This window comes from Sciurus vulgaris, assembly GCF_902686455.1.
Source record: "Sciurus vulgaris genome assembly, chromosome: 8".
Lineage (NCBI taxonomy): Eukaryota > Metazoa > Chordata > Mammalia > Rodentia > Sciuridae > Sciurus > Sciurus vulgaris.
Window position 1 is genome coordinate 107,529,178 of NC_136468.1, and position 23,485 is coordinate 107,552,662.

The following is a 23,485-nucleotide window of genomic DNA, read 5'->3' on the forward strand; positions in this document are numbered from 1 at the left end:
GGTTAAGTAACTTGCCCAAAGGAACATGGTTAAAGAGGAACTGGACCTGAGGCTTAAGTCTGCTGATTCTAAAATCTGTGCATTTCTATTCCCACACACTCAAGTCTTAGCTCTCTAATCCTGAGTGCTCAATTCCATCATTAGAAACTCATTCATTTTCATCTTGAAGATGTCTTTCTTCCAGCAAACTCAGCGTAAGTTAGAACTGAGTGTTAGTTTGACAAACTGTAAGAAAAGTTCCTACAGAATGGGGTGGGGAGGGAAAGCCACAGTGAGGCTGGGTGCAGACATGCCCCCAGAGACAGACACACAGGGCACCTCAGGGGACAGGCATGGTCTACATCACACATTTCCCCAGGGTTGGCCCTCAACACACAACATAGCATGGATCTCCACGCTCCTTCAGCAGTGAGAACTCCAGGGCCAAGACCGTAAATGGTGTTCTCCCAGAGGCCCTCAATACATCACAGCTCAGCACTCAGGAACATGGGCACTTAGGTCCCTAAGACCAGCAGCCAGTTCCACTGCTGCTAGATGTGTGTGACCTGGGGCAAGTTACCTAACCTCTCAGAGCATGCATTTGGTCATTTGTAAGATGATGGGAGACCAGTACCTGTTTCACTAGATGGTTGTGTCACTCAATGTATATATGATTAAATAAAATGTAGCTACTGCTTTGCAGGAGTCAACTTTACCACACATTAGCTCTTACTCAGAAATCAATTAAAGGAACAGAAATTGTACTTGGCTGAGATTGAATCCCCAGGGGAAAAGAGAATCTCTTCATGCAATTTTATTTTCTGGTAGGGGTCGGGGAATATACATCAGTGGGAAAACAATGATGAGAAAGTCAAACCCATTTCCCAAGGCCAGGAGTCAGGAGGAGGCTGACTTCACTGAGAGTCGTTGGCTGGTCTGTTCTGCTAGATTCCTGTTTGCCCTGATGGTGCTCCACCTAGAAAACTTGCCAGGCACAGGGGTGAAAAGAATAGCTTGCAAACAGCTTTACTGCCCCCTTCCTGAGCTCATACCCATGACCCATCAGTGATCAATCAGATGATCTCATGATCCATTCACTGAGAGAGAAAGCTGGCCACCATCTGGGGGGGATCTGGGCACAGGCAAGAGAAGGCTGGGCCACCTTGGCCTTGGAGCTACCAGAGTCATGCACAGACATAGTTACAGGCAGTGGAGACCAGGGGTAAGCTGGAATCCCACTGGCGGAAAGAGGATGACTGGTAAGATGTACAACCAAAGGTAGACCAGGAAGCCTACCATCCATCCCAGAGACAGAGGCCTACAGTTAGGCAGTTACTCCTCATCAGGCCTGGGTGCAGTGCTGGGGTAGCATGAGGAAGCAGATAAACTTACCCTCCTGGAGCTTCCAACCTTGTGGTGGAAGACAGACAACCAAAACATCTTAGCAGGTGCTAAGTGCCTGCTGGAGAGATCCCTGAGTGGTCTCGGCTAACCCAGTTCTTCCTCTTTTCCTGCTTATATTTCTTAGAATAACTAGAATGAGCTGAGAATGTAACATCCTAAGACGGGAAGAAACTGTTGGGAATTGCTCAAGCTCTGTTCTCCTCTCTCCTAAAACAGGAGGCCCTACACTTTTAGCCTAGCCTACCATGCTGCATCCATCATACAAAACCCAGGGCATCATCTGTGGTGTGATGTAGGGGTGCATACACAAACAAGACTCCTGGGCAGTTTCCTGAGCCTTGGAGGATGGGCTTACCAGGAATTCTTGGTTTCTGTTGCCTGGTGCTGCCTATCTGAGTGGCAAAGTTGCTTTGCCTGACTTGTCATGTGAGTATTCTGTTTCACCAGACTGAGGCAGGTTGTAGAAACTGCAGCCCAAGATACAGTGGCAGAAGTGTCTGGGGGTTGGTGTGGAGATGAGCTTTGCTATTCTTCCTGCAGTGAGAGTTATCTGCAGGGCTGATAATATGCACAATCAATTCACTTCACAGAGCCATAGGGACGAGGGATTGAAAGTAGAGGAGGGCAATTGAGGAAGAAGATAACATGTAATAATAACTTGAAGAGGAGTGGGTGTGCAGATGACTACCTAGCTTGTGCCCAGTCTCAGGAACCATGAGCCTCTGCTGAGCTCAGGCACTGCTGAGCTCAGGCGCTACTGAGGGTACAGTGAGCTTTAGGGGTGCATGGTTCTCTCCTTTGCCCTGGAGAGCTCAGGAATGTATTCAAGAAGCTGTAGTTCTAGTGACATTTGCCAAAAAAAGACAATTTGTATTCTTTTTCCTCAGGAAGAAGTCCAGATATTCTCCTGTGTGGGCTCCTTCAGAGCACATTTCATTCCCCTGGGTCATTGCGGTTTTGGTGCTTGCAACAAAATGACCCCTGAAAGGAGACAGGGACAACACTTAGCCAGGAAGGGAGGGCTGGAGCTTCAGTGGAGGAAGACCAGCAGGCCTCCCCACTTAGCAGACTGGAGAGCCAGGTCAGGGCCAGATCACAGGAGGAGCAAGAGGAAGGTGGAGGGGAAGTAGCAGAGCTGGGTGGGGAGGATCTGAGGCTGGAGGCAAACTGGTCTCCCTCTGCCAGACTGTTCTGGGCTCAAGCTGCCCCGGTGATGAGAGGCCACTTCAGGCTATGGGTTGGCCCTAGTGCCCTGTAGGTGGATTGAAATGGAGGTCTAGGGAGGTCTTTGGGTGAGGGAAGTATTAGCTGTGGACAGGACAAGGAAAGAGTGTGTGGGTTCAGCTTCCACAAACCCACTGCAGCATAAGGCAGTGGACCTGAAGAAGGTCCAGGAGGTGGTGGTGGATCCCTGCCCTGTAGCACCCCTCTCCTAGGGTTTCCTGAGGTCCAGCCTGCACATGTTTGCCTGCTCCTTCTGGCAAAAGGTTCCATGTTATAGGTGGGAGCCTGGGGAATGAAGGTGCAGGGACTTGGAAGGTGGACGTCTCCCTGTTGTGAGATTTGGGCTTTTGAGCCTTGGTGTTGTCACTGGTAAAGAGCACCTATGTCTGGGATTGTCACAGATGAAGGGAGAAAGACAGACACAGTGCACCCACACATGTCAGCGCTAGACTCCTTCCTCCACACTTCATAGATGCCTGCTTCCTCTTACAATTTAGCATTCCAGAAAGTCTCAGGCCCTTCAGTTCTGCCCCACACAGAATCATGTACCCCAGCTTGCAAATCATGTCCCAAGTTTTCCAGGCCTCTCACTGTTCTGGCCACCATTATCTTCAAGCTCAGAGCATTGTCAGTCAACAAGGAACAAACCCATCACACCTTCTAGACCTTTTGTGAACTTTGCCTTTTGGACAGCATCAGTCATGGTCTCTGTTTGTATAGCCCAGAGTCCCCACCATACCTGATTCCACAATGCCATCACACTGAGATCCATAGACACCTGAAAAAATCCTTTGTGGAACTGGTCAATGACATCCCCAGCAAGAGTGGTGAGGTGACTGGAGGCTGTGTAGTAGGTGAGGGTCACTCCAACCATAGAGAGCTGTAGCATTGAGGAGAAAGGGGGCGGCTCAGCCAGCTCCTGAGGAGGGGCTTGCCTGGCATCTGATGACACTTGGTTCATAAATCGACTGCAAGAATATTCAATAGATGTGGTTTCAAATGTTGTTTTAGCATTAACATGACAGAGGGAGAAGCTGCAGTGATGTTGCAAGTAGCGAGGGCATAATCAACGTCCCATTAAAATTATTTTTTCTTTTCAGACAAAAACACATTATTGGCATTTTTTCTCATAAAGACTTAAGGGAAGTTACCTCAAGCCAGCTCCTTGATTTTTGCCAATAGTGGAGGACACCCTCCTCAACCATTCTGCAGAGCTGAGAGCAGAGGTGAATCAGGTTGAGTACCAGGAAGACCAGCTGGCGAGGGGAATACAAACAAGAGAGATAAGCAGAAATTCAAAGATACTATCTTTTAAAAGTATAAACTTCTGGCTGCCCAGAACCTTTCCTGTCAATCACCTTTGAATAGACATAATGAAAGTCACATTTTTGCTCTGCAGCATTTGATAATGAATTTGTCCTGCAATAGGCTCTTGGGCAAGGTGGTATCTCTTCACTTGTCAAGCACTCATAGAAACCCACCTGTGCCAGGTGTCAGGGCCTAAGGGGCACTGCAGGCAGCAGAACCACCATGAGAATGTCCACTGGCAAAATCAGGCCTCCTAGCTTTCATGTTGGTCACTCTAGTCCTTCCTCAGCACCACTCACAGCAATGTTTATATATACACACACACATACACACATACGCGCGCGCGCATATACAAGTATATACATACACATGTATATGAAATATGACATATACATATATACTAAATATTTTTGATCAAGTAAAGTCTTTAAAAGTTCCTGACAAAGTTCTTACAGCAGTTTTCTCACCAGTGATGAGTTACCTATTTATTCACACCTTTGTACATCATGCACTAGTTCAAATTCCAAATTATTGGGGCTGGGGTAGTAGCTCAGTAGTGAAAAGCTTGCCTAGCACATGTGAGGCACTGGGTTCTATCCTCAGCACCACACAAAAATAAATTTATAAAATAAAGCTTAAATAAAAACAAATTTCATGTATCTGTTGATTGTTGTAAATCTTCTGTGAAGTGTCTGCCAAGTTCCTTAGCCCATTTGTTGATTGGATTATTTGTATTCTTGGTGTAAAGTTTTTTGAGTTCTTTATAAATTCTGGAGATTAGTACTCTAGCCTGTGGTAAAGATGTTCTCCCACTCTGTAGGCTCTCTCTTCACACTGTTGATTGCTTCCTTTGCTGAGAAAAAGCTTTTTAGTTTGAATCTATCCATTTATTGATTCCTGCTTTTATTTCTTACACTCTGGGACTCTTGTTAAGAAAGTCTGGTCCTAAGCTGACATGACGAAGATTTGGACCTATTTTTCTATTTGGTACAGGGTCTCAGATAAGCCAGTTCCCGGAAACCGAAGGCCAAATGTTTTCTCTGATAAGTGGATGATGATACATAATGGGGAGGAGGAGAGGGTAAGGGCAAAATGGAGGAAGGAAGGATTGTGTAGTGGGAAATGAGTGGGGAGAGAGCAGAGGGTGAGGAAAGATAACAGAATGAGACAGACACCATTACCCTATGTACATGTATGATTACACAAATGGTATGACTACTGCATGTACAACCAGAGAAATAAAAAGTTGTACCCCATATGTGTCTAATGAATCAAAAACCTAAAAAAAATTATTAAAAATTCCAAATTATTCATGAGTTTATATAGGAGTGAAACCCATGAGCAGGGGCTTCATATATTCCACTGTCCTTTGTGGAGGTGTGGGCCTGCTCTAGGAAGCTACCAACATAATTAGAGCTAAGTTCTCTTCGGGTGTTAAATAGCAGTGCTGTGTCATGTCTCACTGGAGCCTGAAACCAAAGGAAAAATCAGTACAACTTATCCTGCTGGTCTGGAATCTTAATATGTGTCTACCATTTTCTTCTCTACTGATACTAAAAATGTTATTTAAAAAACATTGCACAGGACTCCTGTTCACATTGATGACTGACTTTTTTGTACTGCTCCAGATGCTGCCCAATCCAGATGTACACTCCTCTGAGCTCCACTCACAGAATCAGCCTTGACTGTGTCTCTGAGCTGTCCTTATGCTCCAAATCTCTTGGGACTTCCTGTTGCATGTCCCAGGCAAAGTAAGCTTAATGGAAGTGACAGTGGGACTTGGTTCTCTGAGGCAGAAAAGCTAAATAAGGCCCCAATCCAACAAAGTATCTGAGGAAAGGCTTGGGATGACCTCTGGTGCTTTTCATAGTTCAGTGAAGCTACTGGGCCACTCCATCTCAACCAGAGCCCTGATGCCAGGGACCAAAGTCTGGAGTTCTCCAGATTCATTGGGAGCTAGAATCTTCTGTGTGTCTGTGTGTGAGGATGGGACCTCAAAGAAAGTAACTAAGATTAACTGAGGGCACAAGGGTGGGGTCCTCATCCTACAGGATTGGTGTCCTCACACAAAGAGAGGCAGGAGAGCCCACAGGCTCCCTTCTCATCACTTGTGCAAAGAAGGGGCCATGGGAGAACATAGTGAGAAGGTGGCTGTCCACCAGCCAGACAGAGAGCCCTCACCAAAGCCTGACCTCCTGGCATCTTGACCTTGAACTTCTAGCTTTGAGAACTGTGTTAAACAGATGCCTGTTATCTGAGGTTCTCAGTCTTTGTACGGCAGTCCCTCCCTCATCTTAGGGGGATGCATTTCCAGACCCCCACTGGTGTCTGAAGCTGCAAAGAGTACCAGCTCCTAGGTAGTCTGTATTTTTTCCTATAAATTCAGATCTCTGTTAAGGATTGATTTATAGATTCAGCACAGTATGAGATTAACATCAATAATGAATAATAAAATAAAATAATAATAGCCATATACTATAACAAAGTTGCTTAAAACTCGTGACTTGTTCACTTGTGGAATTTTCTATTAAATATTGTCAGACCACAGCTGACTGTAGATAACTGAGGTCCATCTTAGGAGTCTTAGGGGAGTAAGACTGATCTAGATATTGGCTGCAATGCTCCTATGAAAAATTTTTAGTGCATCCACATGACTCTTTATTTGTGCTTGCCTCATATATAATGATTACTTTCTTCTCCTTCTCCTTCTCCTTCTCCTTCTTCTTCTTTTTTTATACTGGGGATTGAACCCAGGGTCACTTAACCACTGAACCACAACCCCAGCCCTTTTTTATATTTTATTTAGGACAGGGTCTCACTGAGTTGCTTAGGGCCTCGCTAAGTTGCTGAGGCTGGCTTTGAACTCAAGATCCTCCTGCCTTAACCTCCTGAGCCACTGGGATTAAAAGCGTGCACCGCCACACCCAGCAATTGCTTTCTTCTTCATCTCGTGCTCAACTCTGAGCTCAAGGTCTGCTGCTTGCTGGAGACATGATAAGGGTGTGGAAGAGCGGTGGGCCCATGGAGTGTGTTGGTCCTGCCTAGTGGGGGCACTCTGCCCAGTGAGGCCCAGTCTTCCATGCTGGTCCAGGAGGCCAAGTGCAGGTGAGCTCACCTCAGGGAGCACAAGGGAATACTGCAGGGCGGAATCACTACGGAAGATGCGGAAGGACTCGACCAGAGATGAGGGGACAAGATCCCCGGTGGGGAGGACCTCCACAGTCAGGGTCACGCTTGTTAAGAGTTGGGTTGGAGGGTTGTAGAGGGTGAAATGCACAGACACAGCCCTGGTGCTGTGATCAATCCATCTGCGGGCCCTGAGGGCAGTCAGGGCCGCCTGGGCTTCAGGCCTGTAAAGCAGCACAAGTTCAGAGGGAAGGTTAGGAGTCAAGCTTTGAAATCCACAGAAAAATCCAGGCACAGCCCCATTCCAGAAACACCCAGTGCAAACCTTCACAAGGACAAGCAACACCTGGGCTTCAGATGGCCCTTCCATCAATTAGGGACGCCTCCCCAGTAGCGCACTGTGCTCCACTCTCTTCCCTGCAGCAGCATGGGGCCCGCGGGCAGGATAGAATCCAGGCCATGGGAGGTGTTCCACTCCTCACTTGTGTGATGTGAGACACAGATGCTGGATGTCCCTCCCCAAGCACTCTAGAATATTCACTTTCCTCTTTTTGCAATGGACTTCATTTTTAACACTTTTTGTTAATGATATTTAGTACAAATTAAATTATTTCCATTTAATTTTTTTTATTACTCAAAATGCATGTTTCTGTAACTGCAAAGACTTCCTGCTGCTGTAAGCAGAGTCCCTTCCTGGTATGGAGTGAGGGCTGCTCAGGGAGCCAGGAAGGTGGGGGCGGGCAAAGGGTTCTTGTGGGATGGGGCAGGCCACCTGACCACAGGCCTGGCCACGGTGTGGGAGACCCCTGCTGTGCACTGGAACTTCCACTCCTCATCGGCATGATGAGAAACAAAGAAGTGGAAGTTCTACTCCACATTTGGGGGAAGAATAAATGAGGTCATGTAAACACCCTGATCAGCATAGTCAGTATAGGACAAATGTCCACTCTGCTCCATGACCTCTGGAAGCTCTAGCAACCAATTTTGAAAGAGTATTCTGCTCTGTTTTCCCCTCCGTGCTTAGTCTGAGGCTGAGTTCTGTCACGCGCTCAAGTACAGCTCTTCATCACATCACATCACAGCACCAACAAGTCCTCTGCAGGCCCTGCAAGTGCTGCGCCTGCCTCTGGAGCCTGCAGCACCTGTTGAAGATGGGCCATGTCCAGTGGTGCCTGGGCCAGGAGCTGTCCAGCAGCTAGGATGAATGCAGGCCCCTGAACCTCACTGACCTTGTTCTGCCCAGGCTGAGCACGCAGTCCTCTTTCCTCAATCCCCAGTCCCTGCCACCACCCAGGGTCACATTTTTGTTCTCAAATCCTCCAATTGCAGGGTTGCACGTAGGAAGAGAGTCTTCAATGAGCGCTGAGAATGGCCTGGCAGGCTGTGGGACAAGCTACCAATTAGAATAAGTCACTGACCACTCTTCCCAAGTCCTCCTGCTTTCTGGGGTTTCTATGCACATAATGCAACAAGGTGCTCTGCTCCCCTCAGGACCATTTTTCAGCCTGTCTCATGGTATCTGGGTTCTAGCATGAGCTAGAAGGATCAAGGCTCTATCCACTGAAAGTCAATACCTGAGTAGTCTGAGGCTTGGACAGCTGCAGATCCCATTATGGGATGACACAGGTAAAATGTCCATCTTGGACATAGCTAGCAAAGAATATGTGAATATTTAGACTTTTAGATTAAAATTCTTGCTTTTAGCTAGAACACCAGATCTCTAAGGAAAAGCTGAACCAAGCAAATTTGGGAAAGGGGAGAAGGAAGATCAGGCCCCCACTCTATCAAGCCCTGGCTCCTGACAAGTTCAAATCACCCCACCAGTGCTCGAAGATCTGCCAGTTTCCAGCACCAGTGTCTCCCAGGCTTTCCTAATTAAATTTATTTTTAGAAGTAAAAGAAGGAGAGCATCTTACCTTGCATACTCTGCAAGGGGAAACTTTTTGCTGCTTAATTATCATTGTGCCTATTAGGTAGCATTTTCCACCAAGGGCTCCAGGCTAAAGGACAGAAAGAGACTCAAAGGAAGGCACATGTTGTAAATCTCAAACATCACCTTTGAGTAGTGCTAAGGAGGCATGGGGATGCTGGGGTAACTAACTGTGCCTCGTCTATCAAGCCAGAATCTTTCTTTCTAAAAAACATTCTAAGGATGCAACCAGCATTCTAAGAAAGACACAACTCCATCCCCAGCGTCATCCTGGAAAAGGACTAACATCGTAGAAAGATGACCTCATAATTTGCACCTCATAGGAGTGATGATCTACTTTTATCTTTTTCCCAAGTTTTAACACTGCTGCCATCCCTGTTTATATGCAATACAACTAAATAAAAGGAGGAAGTGAGGAGAATAAAAGGGGAGGGAGGAGAAAATAAAATACCAACAAAGAACAGGATTATACAAAAAGCACATTCACTTTTTCTTCTGAACTTGCCTTTTTCTGGAAGCTTCCTTGATGCCCTGTCTTATGATGCCATTTGCTCCTCCCTCCTCTGAGGTGCTCCTTGTGCCCCTTGCCATGCTATTTCATATACTGAACTAGAACCTTCCATCTCTTCCCCATAGTCCCAGAAGTCCCCCTATGTGTGGTTCAGCTCAGCAAGTGCAGAACGTGGAGAATCCTGCAGAGCCCAGGAAGGTGAAATGGGAGGAGTAAGTCAGTTCCAGACAGGGAAAGTAGTAGGGTGCTCTGCCAGCCAAGGCACCCACAGAGCAGAGCCACAGACCTTATACCCACATGGTCATTCCAGACCCTGCATGGTGCTGTAGTTTTGCTGACTGTCATGTGGCTTTGGATGATGTGCAGTGAAGAGGAAAGGAAAACCCACCTGAGCCACCTGAGCACCAGCAGCAGAGGGGCCTCCCAGGTACAGCCCATCCAGGAGCGTGCTCAGACTCCAGTCCCACCAGTCATGGGTGCTTCTCAGGCCCCCCAGGGAGTGTCTGGCATTTCTTAATTAAAGAACAAACACAAAAAAAAAAAGTTACTTCTGCATCCACAAGAACAATCAAAATTGAGAACAAAAAGTATTTTTTCCCCTGCCAATTTTTAATTTCAGGTTCTCTGCAGGAATGAAACCAAGGCCATTTATAGCATGAGGCACAAATCCTGAAATTTCCTTTGCTCCTCTGTGGCAGGAAAGAAAGGAGAACAGGCAAAGCACTGGTTCATTCACTCACACATTCACTCAACAAACATTCCTGTGCAACTACTAAGTTCCAGACCCTCTTGTAGACACCAGGGAATGGAAAATCAAATCCCTGCCCTCCTGTGGGGAAATGAACAGTAAACAAGATGTAAGGCAGTCCTTTATGGTTCAACTCAACAATGTTTTGAGTGTACAATGGTGGGAAAGCATACCACCCAACCACTCTGTTGTCCACGTTAAGCATAGTTTTCAATAAATTCCATGAGATAGTTGACACTTTATTACAAGTTTTGTGCTAGATGGTATTGCCAACAGTAAGTGAAGGTAAGTGTTCTTAGCATGTTCAAGGCAGGCTAGGCTAAGCTAGGAGGTGGGTAGGCTAGGTGGGTAGTATTAAGTACACTTCTGATTTACGGTACTTTCAGTGTATGAGGGCTTGATCAGGATATAATCCCATCATAAGTGAAAGAGCATTTACATAAGTAAAACATACTATGTAAGTGATAAATATAAATGAGGGAAAATCTAAGCAGGAATAACAGAAAGTGGCAGTGGCAGGGTGAGCAAGGTGAAGGATTTTGTTCAAGTAGCCAAAGAATATATGAGGTGACCAGTCAGCAAAGGCCTGAAGGGCACAAGGGAGGAGCCTCAAGGTCATTTGAGGGAGACTATTCCAGGCTGGATGGGACAGCAGAGGAAATCATATGCCTGGGAGGTTAGGAGTGGGTGACCAGTACGGCTGGTGCAGGGGGTGCCAGACTCCCAGGCCAGGGCACAGTAACTTACTGGCGGCAGGACATGGTGTTTAACCTGCTCACAGAATGGCTGTGAGCACTGGGTGAGAAGGCACAGTTGAAAGCATCCCAGCACATAGCAGGACACCAGAAAATGCTAGTTTCCGATGAAGTGCCTTTTTTATGGTTTGAGGCTGCAACTTCAGTCATGCTAGGCAAGCATAGTACTGCTGAGCTGCACCTGGCTCATCCAGTGAGCTTCTTTATTGTGTTTATTAGATGTCTGCTCTACTCTCCTCCAAGGGAGGGACTTAAGGGAGCCCTAAATTGATTTTGACCTGACAGAATGTATCATTCTCAGCTCACCCAGACAATGCAAAAGAACCACGTGTGCCAAGGCTGCTGTTGGTAGCATTAGTCCAGCTCTGCACAGAGCCAAAGTGCAAGGGAGGGAACAAATGTTCCTCAGAGAGCGGAGTCCTTCCACCTGGCTTCCCAGTAAGGACACTGAATAAGGGCAAGGACGATGTGCTCATGGAGATTCCCACAGCAAATAGAAATGTAGTCATTTCATCCAGATCTTTCTCCATGAAAAGGGGAGAGCAGAAGACTTCTTGGGGACAGTGATTTTGTTGAAAAATGGTAAGAAGATAGAGAAGGGTATAAACTCAAGTCATTCAAGTACACATAAGTTTAATCGTTCTGCTTGTTCCAGCAACCAAATCTGACTCCTCCAACGCATGAGCTGAAATCAGTTCCTCAAATGGTGGCTGTGGCTTTGACAAATTAGACTTGTGCAAAGTTAGGCTATAGAGACAGGGGTGCCTGACAACCAGTTGTGCACATCTCTTTCCAACTCCATGTTTGAGGATATCACCTTGGTGGCATGACAAAGACAACAGTGGGAACATTTACACCATGGAAATTGGCTGGCAGATGATAGTGCCCTTATTCTTCAGAGAGAACTGTTGGCCAGCACACCACAGAGACCATGTTCTCAGGCAAGTGTTGGAGCAGATATTCCTTTGGTAATTGAGGACAACTTTTGCAGATAATTGAGAAAAAGTGTTTTAAAACCTTGTAGGCATGACAAAATTGGACAATATAAAAGGAAAAGAGGGCTGGGGATATAGCTCAGTTGGTAGAGTCCTTGCCTTGCATGCACAAGGCCCTGGGTTCAATCTCCAGCACCGCAGAAAAAGAAAAAAAAATCGATTAAAAGGAAAAGAAACCAAGGACAAAGAAAGGTCATTAACTTACAAGTTAACAGAGTATTAGCTAACTATTTATATATACTATTAATGTGTTCAAAAATTTCCATAGCATGTGGGTATAGAACTCCAGCAAGCTAATTTATCTAACTGGCTTAATTTCCTTTTTTTCCTACAGACAGATGACCTCCCATCCATTCACGTATTTGGTCTTCATTGGTTTTGCCTATTTAAAGCCTAATCTATGCAGGCCACCTGTTGGGTGCTGATTCTCTACTCTCCCCTTTTTTTGAAATCTTGGTCAGACACAGAGCAAGTTGAAGGCCTACCAAAACATCAATAGGATGGGATGAAGAAACAGAGAGGGCTGGGGGTATAGCTCAGTTGGTAGAGTGCTTGCCTCACAAGCACAAGGCCCTGGGTTCAATCCCCAGCACCACCAAAAAAAGAAAAAAAAAAAAAAGAAAAGAAAAGAAACCAGAGAGGGGAACATAAAACAAGAAGATACCACTTGGCAAATATTCACACACACCACTCCCCCACATGGGGAGGCAGTGAAAGAAAGGGCAGGAAGAGGGGAACAGGATGACCTTTAATTTTCAACAGAGAAGTGTTAATCATCTGTTCTTGGAAGCAAGATTATTTGACAGATAAACTGATTGTATACCTATCAGCTAATATGCTCCATATTCTGCCTTTTTATCAAGTAAAGTAGTATAAAATTCTATGGCTACATTAATTTTGTATAACTTTCTGTTTTTACTGCTGGGCATCGAGCCCAGGTCCTCTCTCATGTGAGGCAAATACTCTATCACTGAGCTACATCCCCAGACCAAGTTTGTATGACTTTTAAAGGAAATGCTCTCACTGTCTGACCCTGGCCCCTGTTGGGATAACATGAAAGAAGCTGTGTCAAGAAGGACCTGAGTGAGACTCAAGCTGAAACATCCCATACCATAGTGAATTCATCTCACATGTACTCTTGGCACACTGGAGTGCAGGTAGTGAACTACATGAGCCAAGAATATTCTGGCTCTGTCTGTACTAATTACAGCAATTATATAAACCAGGCCTACAAAGCTAGCTAAACAACATGAGAGATAAAATCAGCAGTCATTTTCCATTTCTGGCACTTGGGCAGAGTGCTTGTTTCATTTACTGGTGCTTTATTTTTGTTTTATTTTACTTGGAATTTTATAAAGAACTTATTGAGTTCAGAAGCACTTCAAATGCCACTAACATATGACAGAATCCAATAATATGATAACTTCTTGTGAAGACACAGAAACCCAGGAGCCCAACTCCTTCACTTTACAAATGAGGATCCTACAGCCTAGAAAGGATTGCTAGTCATCCAGTAGCCAAAAGAGAGCCAGGAGCCCAGTCCCTGAGTTCCATTTAATCCATTTTCCTCCTGGCCCTTAGCTCCTCTTTCTGGAATACTACAAACAACAAACCTCAGGAGTTGCTGATGTTTCAGGAGTAGGTAGTGGTAAATGGGGTGAGGGTGAAGTGCATGGGGGTTCGGGGGGATGGTGAGGTGAGGCAGAGAGGGTCCACTAATAAACATTCAATATGAACCAGGACACATGAATGTATCCCTGCCTTGTGGCCAGACCATCCAGAGGTAGTGAGGTTTTATACCCTTGTAGGAATCCTAAGGTCTCTGAGAATCCTTGGGGTAACATCTGAGTGGTTGGTTCATCTAAGCACACCCATGTACACATGAGAGATCTCACAAATATTATCTCAGCTGTGATATTTCTGACTTGAATACCAAGTGGCAACAATTCATAGGAGAAACATGTCAAATAATGCTGACTTATGAAATGTGAGATAAAAAAGTAAACTAGCCAAAGTCAGCAGTTTTTCCGTTTGTATTTCCATTTCCAGAGAAGGCTGCAAATCATCACTTTGTTTTGCTCACAGCGCCACCTACTGGCATAATTTGTGCACCTGTCCAGGTGAGAGACCTAAAATGTCAGATAAGAACAGAAGTAGCTGCTGCTTTTGCAGGAGGAGGCAGAAAATATCACTGAGCTTTACTGATAGAATGCTCAGCAATAAAAAGTTGGATAATTGAGCTCTGGGGCATCCATACTCAATGAACTGAAACTTTCAGGTCTTACCGTGTTAGTGAGTCATAAAACTAACAAGGGGAATGACATTTACTAGTCATTATCTGACTGGGTATCAATAACCTTCTCTCTTGCAGAAGATAAAATAAAATGTTCTTAAATAATAAATAAAATTATATGAATTTTCCAGCCATTCACTTCTGCAAAAAAACCAACAAAAACATTTGCATCAAATTCAATTACTTAGTCAAAGGCAACACGTTCCTAGAAATGCTGTAGAAATCTGTTTAAAAATACTTTTTTGGAGAAAGAGAACATAAATCTTGGAACACAGAGAAATATTTTACTTCCTATTACTGAAACCATTGTGAATATCAACTCATTCTGTGAACTTCAAATTTCAAAATCACATAGCCTTGAATAAACTATTAGACGGAATGTTTTTAGCAGGTGAAATAAAATCCAGTCACAGATTTTATACCAACTTCAAATAAAAAGGGAATGCTAGATTTAAACATATGAATTGGTTACAATGTGTATCCCAATTTCAAAGATGTTAAGTCATGGAAAAGAAATATAGTTTGACAAATGCTATGGCTGTGTGTCTCTGCCCAGGGGTACTGAGGCAACTTTTCTGCTTTGTGTTTTTAAGTTCTTTCATTTTTACCTCCCATGAATTTATTTTATTTTCAGTACTGGGAATTGAACTCAGAGAAGCTCTACTACTGAGTCATATCCCAGCTCTTTTTAGTTTTCATTTTGAGACAGGGTCTCACTAAGTTGTTAAGGCTGGCCTCCAACTTATGGTCCATCTGCCTCAGCCTTCCAAGTAGCTGGAATTACAAGAAACTCTACTATTTTAATTTATTTTTATATTTATTTATTTATTTATTTGGGTATTGGGGACCGAAGCCCACTAAACCGCACAAGTGCTTAAGGACATTTAACCACTGAGCCACATCCTTAGTCCTTTTTATTTTTTACAATTTGAGCCAGGGTCTTGCTACGTTGTTTAGGACCTCGCTAAGTTGCCAAGACTGGTCTGGAACTTGTGATCCTCTTGCCTCAGTCTCCCCATTCACTGTGATTACAGGAGTGAGTCACTGTTCCCAGTGAAATTCTACTATTTTAATTTTTATATTAGAGCTTTATAGTTATACCTAGTAGTTAAATTCATCCCAACACACTCATATATGCAGGGGAATCGATTTCAGTTCATTATTCCTCCCTTTTCCTTCCTGTTCTCACTCCCCTCTTCCATTCTCCTTCCTCTATTCTACTTGACTTCCTTTTGCTCACCTATTAATTTGTATTTGATTGGTTCTTTATATTACCCTACCCTTCCCCTTTCCTTTCCTTTATTTTACTTCAGCTTCTGTATATGAGAGCACACATCCAACCTTTGAGTTTCTGAATTTGGCTTATTTCACTTAGCATGATATTCCCCATTTCCTCCAATAGTTTCTTTCTTCTTTATGACTGAGTAGAACTCCATTATGTGTATGTGTGTGTGTGTGTGTGTGTGTGTGTGTGTGTGTTGTGTGTGTATCCCAATTTTTTAATCCATTCATCTATTGATGGCACCTGGGTTGATCCCATAATTTAGCTATTATAGAATATTTAGTTATAAATAAGAAGTCCCTTAAATCTCTTACCTTGTAAATTCCTTCCGGATAGCTTGATTGAGAGAATATTCATCTGGGGAGAATTTTCCATATATGATAAACAAAAGCAGAAGCAGCATGAGGATGCATGTGGAGATGTCTCTGAAAGAAGGGATTTTCAAGTCAGCATCCTCATAGAACCTGTGTGCATATTCCCAGGTTTTTCCCTCTGCAAAACATTTTTAATGGAACCCTGAGAGGAAATTTTCTGTATAAGTTTTGAGATATATTGAGATTCACTTTTATTTTTCTTGCACATTGAAGTTCAATTTTCTCAGCACCATTTTTGAAAAGAACATCCTTTCTCCATTGAATGTCTTTGAGTCTTTGCACACACACACAAAAAAATCACAAGCATATTTGTGTGGTTTTAATTCTAGACTCTGTTCTGCTCCATTGATCCATGTGTCTATTTTATTGATCTGTGTGTCTATTCTGCTGCCAAACACCCACAGTCTTGGTTTCTGCAGCCTTATAGTATATCTTAAAATTGTACAGTATCAATCCTCCAATCTGTTCCTTTTTCACATTTTTTGACTGTTCTAGATTCTTTGTTTTCCATATACATGTTAGAATTAGTTTGTATCCATTTTAAAAGGTTTGTGGGATTTTGTTTGGGATTGCATTGATCTACAGATCAAATTGGAAAGACTTTGCACAATATTGAGTCAGTCTCCCAACTGATATACACAGTATTTCTCTACATTTATTTAGATATTTTATTCCATTACAGTTTTGTGAGTTTCAGCATACAGATCTTGCATGCTTTCTTAGATGTTTGTCTAAGAGTTTCATTTCTTTGGAGCTGTGGTAAACGGCCCTGCTTTTTAAATTTTGATTGTTTCATAGTGGTGTAATAAGAACATGATTTATGTTTTCATATACACTTGTATCCTACCAGCTTACTAAAACCACTTATCAGTTCTAGCAGTTATTTTTGTAGATTATTTGGGAATTTCTGATAGACTCTTCCTGTCATCTGCCAGGAGATGGTTTTATTTTTCATTCAAGTCTGTATTCTTTTCATTTCTTTTTCTTGCCAGTTACAATGGCTAGGACTTCTATTGTAACTTTCAATGGAAGGGATGAGAATCTTTGCTTTGTTCTTGATCTGAAAGTGTCTCACCATCATGTTAGATGAAGTATTTTTTTTTATAAATAAACTTTGTACTAGATTGGAAGCTTTCTTCTCTATTTCTAGTTTGCTGAGTTTTGGGGTTTCTTTCTTCCATGAATTAATGCTTGATTTGTCCAGTGCACTTTGTGTATCTACTAAGAGAATCATACGGTTTTCCTTATTTAGGATGTTAATATGGTGAATTACACTAACCACTTTTCTGCTCATGCCTCTTAATCTTTACTAAGTTATCTTATTGTCTGTAGTTTTCTTTCTTTTTTTTTTTTCTTTTCTTTTTGTGGAATTTTCCAGACTTTTGTCAGGTCAAATGCAGAAAGGGCTAACATCGTCTCTCTGAATCTGCTGTCTCTAGCTACTTTCTCTGAGGGCTGCCCTCTCTGGTGTGCACTCTGCCTATGGCTCCCCAGCATGAAACTGCTCTAGGGACTCCAGGCCTCCAGACCTTTCACTCACCTGTGAGCTGGAGTGTGCAAACTCCTTCCAGATGGATGTGCCAAATTCCAAGCAACAATATTGCAGGAGCTCTGAGCCCTCTTCTTAGGTGTTGGGGTACCCCACATTGCCCTCTGCAGAGATGCAGTGCTATAGGGCTTCAGGTGCATGCTAGGTTTCTCCATCTGTTTGAAGCTATCTAGGTGGAAACTTGTCCTCTAGTTTTGTTGTGCATACTTTCTGTGAGTTTTCTTTTGCTATCTTAATTGCTCTATTTTTATGTAGTGATTTGATAAGATTTTTGGTTTTGTTTTTGTTTTCCCTTTCTGGTATTTTTTCTTTTTAAAAAAGAATGTTCTAATTAGTTATACCTGACAGCAGAATGCAGTTTGATTCATTGTACACGAACGGAGCATAACTTTTCATTTCTCTGGTTGTACATGAGGTAGAGTCATGCCATTCATGCAATCATACATGAATGCATGTCCATCTCATTCCATCATCTTTTCTACCCCCACACCCTTTCCCCTCCCCTCACTTCCCTTTGCCCAATCCAAAGTTTCTCTATCAGAGAAAACATTTGGTCTTTGGTTTTTTGGGATTGGTTTATTTCACTTAGCATGATATTCTCCAACTCCATCCATTTAAAAAACTTTGCCACTGCTTCATCTTCTTGAAATTCTTCTCCTACTCACCTTGAAAGGTGATATTCTAACACAACCACAGCTCTTCTCTTTGAAAAATGATTTGCTTTAGAACACCTTCCATATCCGAGGGGTGCTAACTATGCTCCACACTCTAATATAAAGTTAAGGAAGATGGTTGGAGGTATTTCTGTTACATACTTAAGCAATACCATTTTGGGAAAAATGTCAGGAATTCCCAAATCCTTGAAAAACTACATCAGAAATCTATAGTTCTGGCTAATAATTGCAGAAGGCTCCTCCAGAGCTGCCACCCAGTGCCTGTCATGGGTCTCAAAGGGGATGGGTACCATTGAAAGAAACACGTCTGAGGTCTAACTCAGAAAGGTTTGGTCCTTGTTTCTTAAATTTTGTGTTTTATCTAAAAAAAAAAAAAAAAAAACAAACAAATTTTGTGTGGAGCACCATAATTGTGCATATTATAATATTAAATTCTTTTAAATACTTTTCATTGGTCCAAGTCATTGACCTAGAAAGAAGCGCTATGTTTATCTTATAGCATTTCACAGCCTTGTGTGCCTAACTGGAGTAGCAGAATACCAAGTCTGGTGCTAAGAGCAGATATGGGTAGGTTAAATGCAATTGTGCTCCTGAGTCCATGCATGGATAGAGGAAGTGAAGAACAAGGGAGTAAGATATCAACCAACTTCTCATCACCGGCAGCTTGCAGGACCAAGTTTTCTGATGCAGTTTTTGTGTATCCCATCTGCTGGGCATGATATGATACATGGAAAAGAATTTTCCCACTTGCATTCCCCAATCCCTGATGAGAACAATCTTCAAGAATGAACAGCATTTCAAGGACAATGTTGAATAGAAGTGGTGAAAGAGGGCATCCCTGCCTTGTTCCAGTTTTTAGGGGGAATGCTTTCAGTTTTTCACCATTTAGAATGATATTGGCCTTGGGCTTAGCGTAGATGGCCTTTACAATGTTAAGGAATGTTCCCACTACCCCAATTTTTTCTAGTGTTTTGAGCATGAAGTGATGCTGTATTTTATCAAATGCTTTTTCTGCATCTATCAAACTAACCATGTGATTCTTGACTTTAAGTCTGTTGATATGGTGAATTACATTTATTGATTTCCAGATGTTGAACCAACCTTGCATCCCTGGGATAAAACCCACTATCTTTTAAATATGTTTTTGTATGTGATTTGCTAAAATTTTGTTGAGAATTTTTGCATCTATGTTCATTAGGGATATTGGTCTGAAATTTTCTTTCCTCGATGTGTCTCTATCTGGTTTAGGTATCAGGGTGATATTGGCTTCATAGAATGAGTTTGGGAGGGTTCCCTCCTCTTCTATTCCCTGGAATACTTTGAGGAGTATTGGAATGGGCTCTTCTTTAAAGGTTTTGTAGAACTCAGCTGAGAATCCATCTGGTCCCAGACTTTTCTTTCAGCATACTACAGTGATGCAGCCACATCAATGTTCATAGCTGCTCAATTCACAATAGCCAGATTGTGGAACCAACCTAGACCTTCAATAGAGGAATAGATAAAGAAACTGTGGTATATATACACAATGGAATATTACTCAGCCATAAAGAATAAAATTATGACATTTGCAGGCAAAGTGGATGAAGTTGGAGAATACCTTGCTAAGTGAGATAAGCCAATCCCCAAAAAACAAAAGACAAATTATCTCACTGATAAGCGGATGATGATACATAATAGGGGGTGGGAGGGAGGCAAGAATGGAGGAAGAATGGACTATATAGAGGAAAAAAAGGGGTGGGAGGGGTAGGGGGAAGGAAAAATAACATAATGAGTCAAACACCATTACCCTACGTAAATGTATGATTGTGTAAATAGTATGCCTCTACTTCATGTACAACCAGAGAAACAAGTTGTACCCCATTTGTTTACAATTAAAAAAAAAAAGAATGAGCAGCAGCAGGAGGGTGCTCCTTTTGAAAGGGGAGTTGGACCCAAGTGCACCCATACCATGCACATCTGCACCCACCTCAGGGCTGCCTGTGTGCGACTCTTTTTCCTCATCTTCTCCCTGATGACCCTGAGTTGAGCCATGGCTGGTGGACGTGCCCAGCGCAGGTGGCGCTCGCGTTGTCGGGCAGCCAAGACCTGTTAGGGATGAGAATGCTGAGACCCTCGGGCTGGCAGTGGAAGGAGAGAGGCATTCACCATTGGCCAAAAGCAACGTCATCACTGAGCTCTGCCTGGTATTTGGGAACAAAGAGCTACTTTATGTAGAGAATGTATACCAGGTTGTTGGGAGGGGTTTGGGGACAGGGTAACTCCATTTGAAAGAAACTCTGGGTATATCCCAGCCAAACGTTTTTTGGCAGGAGCTGCAGCTGGGCCACTATAAAGAGCGGTTTTGCATAACAGGCATGTCTGCTACTGTCAAATTACAGGAGCAATTATCTTTGGCATTTGCATGGTATTTTCTTTTAGAGACCTTCAAAGTCTGGAAGAAACATTTTAAAGTACAGTCTTAGCAAGAAAATGACCTTTGTTTTTCTTTTTTCTTTTTAAAAATATGACTACTTTCATACTATATCTGTTTATGTTCAAGACATATGTAACAGTGACCAGATAAAATAGCCCATCAAAAGTATTCATTCATTTATTTCTCATTCATGCATTTGTTCATTCAACACATTTTCAATGAAGAGACCCTGGGCCAGATGTGGGGGATATCTGTTTGGAAGCTCAGAGACAGTCCTTCCTGTTAGAGCTGCTGGGCTTTTAAGAAATGCATGGCAGTATAAATGGTATAAAAGTGAACCTGAAGATTGAAGCTTGGGGGTTGGATATACCTTCCAGCTACATGTCATCCTGAGAAGGGTGAGCACTGCAGCTGAAAGTGGGGAATGTTGGTGGGTGGAACCCTGTTGTGGTCTGGATGTGAAGGGTTCCCCAAAAGTTCCTCTGTTAATGCAGGAATGATTAGATTGTGAGACCTGTCACCTAATCAATCCATTCTAGTTTGAATGGATTGACTGGGTGGTAACTGTGGGCAGGTAGGGTGTGGCTGTAGGAGGTGGGTCACTGGGGCCATGCCCTGGAAGGGTGGCATCTTCCCTGTGGCCCCTTCCCCACTTTTCTCCTTCACTTCCTGACTGCCATGAATGGAGCTATGCTCCTCCACCATGCCCTTCTGCCATGATATGCTGCCTGCTCTTGGGCCTGGTGCAATGGACTCAACTGCCTATGGGCTAAGACCTCTGAAACCATGAGCCCCAAATAAACTCTCCCTCCTTGAAGTTGTTCTTGTTGGGTATTTTGGTCATAGTGGTGCAAAGCTGACTGAAACAGGCATGTTGACTTCAAGGTGCTAATGGGATGGGCACAGGTCTGGTGATGCCAACCTGGCTCTCAGGATCATGGCTGAATCAGCCAGAGGAATCTCACCCCTGAGAAGAGACTATAGAAAGAGAAAGAACAGAGACAGAGTAGGGAGGGGTGTATCTGCACATGGAGAACAGGGAAGAAAGCTTTGAAGCCAAAAGGAAAGCTAGGATCCAACAGGTATGAGGAAAACCACAGTAATGCTGCTCCTCACCTAAGGGGCTGGGGTGCACCATACTGCTAGGTGGCCTTCCTTATTTCACCTCTCTGAACCCTGACATCCTTGTCTTCAAAGTGGGCTTCAATAATCCTGCCTACTTCATAAAGTCTTATAAGAACAAATGATACAGTGAATATAAATGTAGCATGACTGTTTGAGTCAGCTTTTTTACTGCTGTGAATAGAAGATGTGATAAGAACAATTTTAGGGGAGGAAAAGTTTATTTGGGGGCTCATGGTTTCAGAGTTTCAGTTTATAAGACAGCAGGCTCCATTCCTTGAGGCTCAAAGTGAGGCAGAACACCATGGTAGAGAAGAAAGGCAGAGGGAAGCAGCTCACATGATGATCAGAAAGCAGAGAGAGAGATCTTCACTTGCCAGATACAAATATATACCCCAAAGGCATGGCCCCTCCAGTCACACCCCACCACTTCAGTTACCACTCAGCTAATCGCATCAGGAGATTAATTCACTGATTGTGTTAAGGCTCTTATGACCCAATCATTTCTCCTCTAAATCTTCTTGCATTGTCTCAACACATGAGTTTTTGGGAGACACCTCACATTCAAACCATAACAACATAATGACCACTAACTACAGATCTGCTGCTCAGCACATATTCTCATCATCCAGGTGCCAGGGAGGAAGGCTGTGGACAGGTCATCTCATGGGTATGCTTAGCCTGTTGGAGCTCTCTGGGCTTTCTGAGAGGAAAGCAGTGGAGATGAGCAGAGGAAGAGATGGCATCTGACTGAATGAACTGGGGCTGTGGCCTTGTTCATAAGGCCTTGTAGCTACTCCACAGAACAGAACAGCACATTGCATTTCATGTGTCGAAAACAAGCCTGTGGATTTTTTTGTGGTGGCTGAAAGGCCATGCTCTTTTTCATAGCATCCACACTGCCTAAGACAATACCATATGTACAACAGGCAAAACTGAATTTAAGAAGGAAAGGAAGCCAGTTGTGGTGGCGCATGCCTGTAATCCCAGTAGCTCGGGAGGCTGAGGTAGGGGGATTGTGAGTTTAAAGCCAGCCTCAGCAAAAGTGAGGTGCTAAGCAACTCAGTGAGACCTGACTCTAAATAAAATACAAAATAGGGCTGGGGATGTGACTCAGTGGTTGAGTGCTCCTGAATTTAATCCCCAGTACCACCAACCCCCACCACCAAAAAAAAAGGAAGAAAGGAAAGGAAGAACGGAGGGAAGGAGGGAAGTTCCTGTATACAGACAGGAACATAACGTGGTTCTCCAAAGCACAGTTCACTCTGCTCTGATAACCTCCTCACCTTTTCAACTTCCCCTGCACAGTCAGAAATGCAGCAGCTGTGAGAAAGGGGAACATGGGCTCTGGAATGTTCTTCCAATTCTGAGTCTAGATTCCTGGTTGCTTTACGTAAAGACTCAGCAAAAAATTGGTTGTCGTCTTTTTTTTTCCAAGCGAAGTCCAATGCCATGATGTATATCTGGAGGGAGAGATGGGACAGCTGCAGTGGTCCCAGCACTGTGCCGTGTTCCTTCCACAGAGCTGTCCTCCTGGTACCTAACTGCCAACAGGCCTCCATTTCCTGGTTCTGAAACACTCGCCAGAGTCCTGGCTCAAAAGACCTGAGTTCTCGAGGCTCAGATTCCTCAACTGAAAAATGGGGGTAGAGGTGGTCCATTCAGGCTTAGCATCTGTGGAGCTTAGCACAAGGCCTGGCTCCCTGTTTTTTTTTTTTTTTTTTTTCTCACCACATCTCAAATCAAACTATGAAGAAAAGAAATACATTAACAAAATGCAGCCACCATTTCCCCTCCC

The 23,485-nt window shown here is 43.6% G+C and overlaps 1 protein-coding gene across 1 annotated transcript in view; it reads right to left on the reverse strand.

The window, feature by feature from the left end:
* Window positions 1-2,580: 2,580 nt before the first annotated feature.
* PKD1L1 (polycystin 1 like 1, transient receptor potential channel interacting) overlaps window positions 2,581-23,485 on the reverse strand; it is a gene marked incomplete at both ends in the record, with an annotated part of 63,891 nt that continues 42,986 nt past the window's right edge. The window contains 6 exons of the mRNA XM_079150398.1: window positions 2,581-2,691; window positions 3,347-3,575; window positions 6,840-6,898; window positions 7,031-7,265; window positions 15,870-15,980; window positions 20,119-20,237. Coding sequence (XP_079006524.1) covers window positions 2,581-2,691; window positions 3,347-3,575; window positions 6,840-6,898; window positions 7,031-7,265; window positions 15,870-15,980; window positions 20,119-20,237 — 864 coding nt within the window. The remainder of the gene's footprint in view (window positions 2,692-3,346; window positions 3,576-6,839; window positions 6,899-7,030; window positions 7,266-15,869; window positions 15,981-20,118; window positions 20,238-23,485) is intronic.